The sequence below is a fragment of the Botryllus schlosseri genome, chromosome 7, assembly GCF_051294905.1.
Source record: "Botryllus schlosseri isolate E-star chromosome 7, Bs_hap1, whole genome shotgun sequence".
NCBI classification, from domain to species: domain Eukaryota; kingdom Metazoa; phylum Chordata; class Ascidiacea; order Stolidobranchia; family Styelidae; genus Botryllus; species Botryllus schlosseri.
Genome location: NC_137242.1, coordinates 25,867,856 through 25,877,227, shown reverse-complemented (window position 1 = coordinate 25,877,227; position 9,372 = coordinate 25,867,856). Strand labels below are relative to the sequence as shown.

The 9,372-nt window shown below is 38.8% G+C and overlaps 1 protein-coding gene across 1 annotated transcript; it reads left to right on the top strand.

The window, feature by feature from the left end:
• Positions 1–3,341: 3,341 nt before the first annotated feature.
• Positions 3,342–8,732, top strand: LOC145443515 (uncharacterized). Its single transcript, XM_080321473.1, has 2 exons — positions 3,342–6,096; positions 6,399–8,732. The coding sequence occupies exons 1-2, from the start codon at positions 4,585–4,587 to the stop codon at positions 7,389–7,391; spliced, it is 2,505 nt and encodes an 834-aa protein (XP_080177599.1). The 5' UTR covers positions 3,342–4,584; the 3' UTR covers positions 7,392–8,732.
• The last annotated feature ends 640 nt before the right edge of the window (positions 8,733–9,372 follow it).

Genomic DNA, 9,372 nt, shown 5'->3' with positions numbered 1-9,372 from the left:
TCTTTTTCAACTTTCTGCTCCACGATTAACAGTTTTAATGAGGCAATTGGCATTCGAAGATAACTTCATCTTTACCGCAGAACTACTCATGTTTTGAACTCGCAACTAGAACATACCATCTTTAAAAATCTGCACCCAACTGACCAAAACACAACTAACTAGATTCAATTCTGAACCAGCTTATTAATATTTATTTAATCGGAATCGGATGACATGGGAGGGGTTTCGACCCCCCAAACCCACCGAATGCCTACACCGCTTTTAGTAGTGATGATTCTAAGCCAGCAATGGCTGCAAGAACATCACACAACACAACATCGGTGTTACAAAATGATGACACTCGATTTTTAGTTGTTCGACAACAATTTTTTTTTCTAAATATGCAACTAGAACAACTCACTTTTAAAAATTTCCAACTAGAACTACTCCAAAAACACAGTGGTTAGAATACGATAATGGTCAATTAACTAAATTGGTAGCTTGTACAAGTCTGGATAAGCCCCAAAATATGTTTGTACCAATAATGACATTGATTAAAATATTATTATTATGGAAACTAAGCGGCCATATTATACTATACTCCTATCTGAATCAAGTAGTTCAGCAGATTGATCCGTTTCAATTTCATACATAGGAGCAGTTAGTTAGGTTATTATATCCAGTTCAAAGTATGATTTTGAGTACAATGCAGTGCTATTTCCTTACATGAACAGCCAGTTCCTGATCAATATTTTGTGACTGGAGAAACCTTGCTGTGATACAATTGATAAAACATACCCAAGATCAATGTCTAACAGGAGGAGCGGGGCATATCCAAAAGAGAGTGAATACACATTTCATGACATCTTACGAGTACGAGCCACAGGTACAGTATCACAACAGGTTGAACTAATTTCCCCTGCAAACATTTCAAATTCTTATTGAACGTGGAGTACATTATTTTTGAGGTAAAATTGAATAACACTATATTTGAAAATTTGTATGCATTTCAATGGTGATGGAGTTGTCTTAGTCACGAAGAATTTTACATGGAAAGTCAATTCATGTACATGACACTCGAAGTGTCAGTATGACGGGGAAGTACTGGCTACTGGCTAGCACCATTAAGAGCAGTGGTTGTGGTTCACGAACTTTTACAGCTTGTTTGCACACAAAAAAAATTATGAAACTCTCACGGCACGCTTTGGCTGAGAAAAGATGCTTGAAAAAGATCGATGTTTGTTTGTATGTTAAGAAAATATGCAACAGAAAGAAGCTATAATACCCGCATTTTGTCATCAATTCAAAGTAGTGTCGCTCATTTACAGCTATTAATTTCACTCGAAAAAGAAGAGATGTTCACGCAGCCATGAGGATGCAAATTTCAACACAGTTATGATTGCTTTTGCAGCGATCATGGAATAGGATTATGTAAGGGGACAACTGAAACTCATACAACATCTTTTGTGGGAACAGCATATTGTAGATGGGCATTTTCGTAAATCAATTAGCTGTTCTTATGCGGAAAGATTACTTGATTTATTGCAATGACATAATTGGTTTCAGTATCGCAAGCGCTTATTCATCAGCTGTTGAAACAGTCCCCACTGGAATCTAGGTACATTTTGCCTAATATAACATGTGAGCAGCTATGATTCTCCAAGTTGAAGTAATTTATTAAAAAATAATGAATGGTGTGGGCAAAGGACACCGATTCCATACAGGTAAACAGTTAAAGCTCCTTTTAGTTACATATGCTAGTCTTCAGGCTTTTCTCAAAATATAGTTACAGTTCTTTTCCAAAAATATTCGTGGCACACCTGAGAATCTGTGGCGACACACTAATATGCCGAGGCACACAGTTTGGTAAATCACTGATCAAGAGTATTGAACTATTGATGCACAATTTGGAATGTACAGGAACATGACCAATTATAGCGAGATGCAAGTTCTTTTAAAATAGCCTATTCTTAAAAATGAACATTCATTACAGCAGCACACAGCAGACAAAGAAGTAATGTATTGAAATGCTCCATACAGGTTTCGTGATTTACGTCGATCATCAGAAATTCATAGACTGTATCGAGTCGAATGAATCAAACTTTATAATATGATACAAATATCAGTGTTCAGCAATGTATAACATCATATAGATAACGAAGTCAACATGGCAGGGCTCAAACAATGACCCTGATTAATAGCATAGTATAGGCCTGTAGTTAGTAGTTATAGTAGTGAATTTGCCTAAAATAACTAGGAATATGGGTAATTTTTAGAATTTACCAGTGACGATCCTTCGAAAATCTAAAATTATCACATGGTTGAGGCCACCAGTTCAGATTGATAATATCAAACGGCAAAGCAAAGAATATGAGCCACAGTTCCTTGGATTCGTTTGATTACATCCAGGATGTGATTTCAATTATGATCATCGGATAAAGAGGGTGCAATTGATTCTGCCAAAATATAACAATTATACCTAGCTTATACAGCATGATTTATGAGGAAATAATTTCTGCTGCGACTGAAGTGTTAATCCATTTCCTGCAATTGACTGTGAGATGATACCGTGCAAGCAAGGCAAGCTATACGAATAATTTTCCTACATGATAATACATATTGTAATGTACTTAATGCTAATTTTTGATATCATATTGCGTGATTTTTATTATTTGGTAGGGAGCTGCATTACAAAATGAAACTGCTTCATGTTCTGCAAGCTTTCCAAATTACTTTAAGCTAGTTGCCATAATAAACCTTCATTTGATGAAAATAGAAGTTATGCAAACTCAAATCTAGTAATTTATGGAGACCAATACCACATTTAGCAACTTTTTCAGCGTCAGCGCTAATACAACAATATGGCCGTTCAAAGCGCGAAAGAGATTGTGCGCTGTATTGTAACTGCATTTCGCATATCGGTGCTTTTATGGGATCAACACGGAATCGATTAGCGTTGAAATAATAACTGGATCGACAGACATACTGATCTATAAGTTATTAAGCTAACTTCTTCCTAACAACGCTTAATATGCAACATAATCTTATATAAATTCGCCGCCGGAATATTCAACCGACGCCTGCCGATTCAACACGTTTGATTCGTCCTGACGTCACGTCAATAAATTTCTTGCCAGATTTATCAATTGAAATATTTTATTTTTATACATTTCAAGCTGCTTTAAAACGATGACGTGACTGGACGACACGAACATATAGAGATTCATTCTTTAAAATTTATTTACTCTTCCCCATATCCAACAAATTATGAGGAATATGATTTTCTGCTCATTTGTCTTGCCGCCAAAACGATACCGTAGTAAATAAACAAGTCGCACAGTCGCCGATGGTTTTTCGCATTGACTAGCTGCGCGCTTTACAGTTTGCAGACGTTTCGTAGACGGCTTATCAAAATAACATACACTGTGGGGAGTGATCTGTGATTGAGAGCGCAATAAGAATAGTAGTTGTACGTGCAAATCAGTACAGTGAAGGGTATACAATAAGTAGTCTCCGTGCACAATATGCAGATCTGTACCAAATACTGTGCTGCATGTTTTCTATATGCCATCATTATAGTTTTGTATTTTGGTTGGATATAAATAAAGAATCTCTCTCTTAGTTCGATGTGTGAACTTGTGCCAGTGATCATTCCAAATGCAAATTATGATTTTCTTGTTCTGATTATAATTCCAATTTCAAATTCGCTACCTGGCTATGGTCAGGTCATTCAAACATGAGAATGTCCTCTTTTCCTCTGTATCAAAGGTGCATAAGCCACCCTGAAATCTTGGTTCATTTTTTGAAATAAATCCTGCGTGATGAGAGCTTTACTATATAGAATAATTAAGCAAATAAACAGAAAATCCTGCGTGACGTTGCCACCAATTCCATTCCGGTGCATAAGTAGGCCTACAAAACGCGTGTCCACGTCGTCCAACTACAATGTGATTGACGTAAAAGATCATCGTTCTCTCAAATATGCTGGACCTGCAGTATTGAACAGTATCTCGCCAGCTATCCGACAGTCGTTGAGCATGTCCTGTCCACATTTAGGTCGAAATGCAAACCCTTCTAGACGGCCCTCACTTTTACCGGACCACGTCCTGACATATCAATCTCGCCTTCCGACACATTCTACCTCATTATGTCGCCTGTGGTTATATATACCATCTTATTTAGTGTGCATGCCCACATGACCCTTGTCTTTTCTGAATCAAGTTTCGAAGTCGAAGCTGAGCATTTCACTGAGCGTGATGCGCGTGTTCTAATATATCTAAGTACATAGTGTTTTATGCGGTCCTGCAAATGTTGCTTCCTTTTTCCTACGTAGCCACAATCACAGTGGCTCTTGTATTCGTACACTGCATGACTTCGTTGAAGTGCAGGAATAACGTCTTTGCGTGTTGCTGGGTGCAGTTGAGTTGTCGTAAAAATCACGTTGGTCTTCACTGTGTCGTAACATATATTATCTAGATATTTATTCTATGTTCTTATTTTCTATTCGAGATAGGCTTACATGTTGCATTCAAATGTAATGAAATGAATGTCTGTTTTGTTAGGTGACTGCTTTACTTATTTTTGAACTTGTGTATTGTATGTGATATGGCTCATGCACCAGCTAAGGTATGGTTACACACATGCATCGTTGACCTTGACCTGCCTGGGAGTCCTTGGCATGCTGTTAAAACCGAAATTTTGAAGAAGCTAGTACATAAATTGCACGAAAACGCATTCGCCAACGAGAAACTGCAAGTTTCTTATGAACTAGGAGAGATCAACGTGCCCACAGCTGATGGTGATGCGAATGCAGCTTCAAATTCTAAAAGCGCGAACGCTAAGAAGCAAAATGTTATTAAAACGTTGATTTCAATTGCTGCGAGAGAGGCTGGATGTAGCCCAAACATCGATCCTTCTTTTCAGTCCGAGGAATATAAACTGTTATTGACGCATATTCAGAAGATTCTATCTGTGAATTCAAAAGTTTTAATCAACTCTCAAGCCAAGTCAACAGAACATCAATTTTTGAGGGAGTATGGCCCTTCGTTACCAGTTGCCGAGAATGGTGATATAGAATTACTGGGCAATGTATTGTCTGAAATCTTGGAAAAAGATCCGATGCGTTTGAACAATATTTTGTCAAGACTAAGAGGCCGTTTGATGCCTAACATTTTGAGGAAGACAGTATACCGATTGATATTGCAAAAATTTCACAAGGAGAGTTATTCGGTACCTAAATCTGACGAAGATTTGAGGAAAGAATTTGCGACATCCGTAAAATCTGGGATGGTAGAATTGAAGACAAAAGACCCTACAAAATCGCCAGTTCAACACATCATCCAAACAACGATTATAGATTTGTACGAAACTCTTCCCGCCCTGAAGAAATACTCTAAAGAAATGAATTTTCAGAAAAGTACGGCCACGGTTTTAAATATCATCTACACGTGCTCGAAGAAATACAAGTACCAATACGGATTGTGGATGTTTCCTTTACAAATAGCTGCAAATTATGGAGAGTCTAAATCTCATCAATACGAGTTGGCGTTGCAGTTATATTTAGTAATAAAGCATTGCTTTGAATCGACATTCGAAAATGATATTTGCATGAAGGTTTGGAAAACATTGAAAGAAACCACTCATGGTTCAGGAACAAAGATAATGCAGCATTTTTCGAGCATTGGTGTTGATGTCACGTTGGATAAAGCAAAACAAGTTCTTGATACGGATATGGGATATGCCACTGAAAAAGCTTTTTACCCAGTGAGATATCTGGACCGTAACACAAGCAAATCGAATCCGATCAAAAGCAGAAGCCATGCAACCTCCCTATTCGCCACACCGCATCCGATTCTGTGCATTAGACAGTGGATTACAAATTTGTTTGTCGGATTTACAGATACTCCTGTTACTATGTACTTGTTTGATCAGATATTTATGCACTATTGGGATCCTAACTCAATAGCTGCTGCATCGCTCGCTGTACTATTGTGTATGGCAGATAGATTGATAAAATCAACTAATCCCGATGATGTTTGTGGTGTCATGTACCGAGAAGTGGAAATGATACATGTTGCAGAGGTGCATTCTGTATGGAAAATCTTGAAGCAACAAATATAAAATTCATTTTGATTTGAATTCTCTACTAGTGGCTGACGATTACCGCTGACGATTGTCAATATCAATAATATTCCAATGCTTTTTACATTTGTAGACACTGTGTAATATAAGACTATGCTAATTTTGTCACATTAAATCCTACTATTCCTAGTACAACTTCATAAATTTGCTTGTATATTCTTGTGGAACACCAAACGGGCAATGTACAACGTAATCAGTCGGGCTTGGTAAAACTATATGAAAATATATATTTTTCAGATTGTTATGCTCCTTGAATGATCATCAGGCTATGTGTGTGACAAACCGTATCAATGAGACGCCAAAAGATTTTCATAATAAGTGTCGCTACAGTATTAATCATTTGGTACGTTTCATCAACAAAAAATCAAGCACCCTGTCATCCTGCGAGATCTATACAACCACAATTGAATACTGCGAAAGAATACAAGACTTTCCTGCTTATTGTCATACTCACAGGACCACGTAATAAAGACCGCCGAGATGCAATGCGGCAGACATGGCTATCGGAACATTCGCATGGTATATTCGCTAACAAAAACACGCATATTACTCATATGTTTGTGTTGGGTATCGACGGGTTATCATATGACTTGAAAGATTCGTTATTGAAGGAGAAGATGCAACATAATGATTTACTATTATTAGAACAATTCGCTGATGCTTATGAGAGACTAACTGATAAATTAGGGACAACACTGGTCTGGGTGAACAGCAATGTGGATTGCAATTATATATTCAAGTGCGACGATGACACTTATGCGCAAATTGGTGTAATCGACAATGAATTAACAACGCGACACCATACCAATCCTCATGAAATGCTGTACTTGGGATTTTTCTACGGTAAAGGAAAGGTGAAGAAGTCAGGTCCTTGGAAAGAGACTGAATGGAAATTATGCGATATGTACATTCCTTACGCAAGAGGTGGAGGATATGTACTGTCTTCTAACATTATTTCTTACGTCGCGTCAAATTTTGCACATTTTAAACGGTATTTGAGTGAAGACGTATCCATGGGATCGTGGCTCGCGCCTTTATCGGTGAATCGTGTACATGACATACGTTTCGATACCGAATACAAAACTAGAGGATGTTCGAATACGTTTGTCGTCAGTCACAAGCAAAGCGTGCAGGACATGCGAGAGAAATACAATAGTTTGAAAAGCTCCGGGAAGCTGTGCAGGAAGGAATTTTCTAACTTTCACGGATACGAGTATGACTGGAATGTGCCCCCGTCGCAGTGTTGCGCACGTAAGGAAAGTATACCATGATGTTTAATGACTGGGTCGAGGTAATGAATCACTGGCGCTATGGTTTATGAAAACCATGCAATGTAGTTGAAGGTGAAGCCCATGCAAGGAGCTAAAGAGGAAAGGTGTTTACGTATTGTGACCCCGGAGTTGTAATGACTCGACATTGCGCTGGACTCGAGATTCGGACAGCTAAGAATGCATTTCATTGTAACCGCATTATTGGTATTTCGTCTATCAGTACTGGTACTCGGAAAAATACGACCAGATATCGTTGAGAATGAGGAAAATTAGTATTCGATATCGCACAAACAGAGCTGTAAAATAGTCGGTTGAGCATGACCGGAACTCAACTGAACCGTGAACACAGTGACTTGGACTCGGACTCAAGTCTCAACACTATGACTCGAACCTGACCTTTCCTCCCCGACATGGACTCGGCGGTGAAATAAAAATGACTGGAGTCAAAACTATAAAAGTGAAATTGACTTGTGAGCAGAACCTTGTGACCGTATGTAAAAGATTTTTGACAACACCTGCGCTACATGAGGCGGGATTGAGTTCAGTATCAAGCGGACGTATCAATATTAAAGACATAGGAGATAGCGTAGTGGTGAGCATCGGCGCCACTTACGCAGGCGGCCCAGGTTTAAGTCCCGACTTCTGAGGTTATTATGGGCACCTCATCCACCGTGTCACTGTTCTTACGGTGTTGAAAAAGCCCCAATGAAGAATGTATGAAAGACAAGAGCAAAAAAGGGCGACGAAATCTAAAATGACAGACGAATAACAATTAACATCGAAAAGACTGCGACATCGGGCACTAGGCCGAGGTGGATGCCAGATCAAGAGACCGCAACTGGTCATTTCAGCATCATCCTATCTGTTCATTACATCGCCTTGCACATTCTTTGAGTGTCTTGGGCAGATGAAAATTTAATCTGAGTATTACTGATTATCATTTTATATCTGGTTACGGTAACACTCATTACACATAGGCCAGTGGTGGTCTAGAGCCGCAATTTACAATGTGTTGTGGTAGAACGGCATAATGCATGTAGCACAACATATGCATTTATCCTTGTGCTGTGTGCACTCAGACCTATTGATTTGCCAGATTTATTGAGACTTCCGCAATTGGAGCAGATAGCATGAAAACAGGACGGCGCCTACTTCACGTTACGAAACCACCGTGTTTTACAAGCCAAGTTCCTTCATAATATAGTCTGGGTCGGCTTTGCCTCCCTTCGATATGTTGCCTATCTCTTATAAATATATTACATTGCACCCAATCGTATCTTTGTTGTGCATGATATTGATTTTCACGGTTACCAAATAAAGATTTTCTCTGTATATTTAAAATTCCTTCTCCACGGTGCAACAGTAATGAGCTGATGACGTATGGTTTCGATACTACAGAGATAGCTTGAGTTGAGTCATGAGTGGTAGCTGTGGGTTTGAGAGGGAGAGTCTTTATTTTCATCCAACCAAAATACATAACACACAGCAGTGGTGGTGGTACAGAAAATATGCATGCATAGTATTCGGTATTGGATAGGAATGATCGATAAGACCGTGAAGGTCATCTAGTCTGATCACACTAGCATCAAACAGGTACACTTGACTCTGAACAGTCTGGCTGTAAAAAATGTTTAGTTAAGAAAGGAAAATAGAAAAAAAATTAAACAATGGTAGCAAATGATCAATGAAGCAATGTCTGGGCGAGGTAGGGCAACAGTGTTAGTGTAACGACAAGAGGTGATCAAGTAGGGCTTTTTTGAATCTATTATAAAGCAATTCACAGATATGTGGTGGTAATGCATTCCGGATGATGGGTCCCGAGTAGTCGGGGGTGGGGGTAAGTAGATATTTCCTTTAGACGAGAATCTCGTGTAGTGAGAGTGGACATTCTTAGCAGGCATGAAAAAGTCATCAAACTTGACTCGAGTCATTCCACACCACCATTTTGCGTGCAGATCGAGTCAAGCTTCAATTTTGAGTT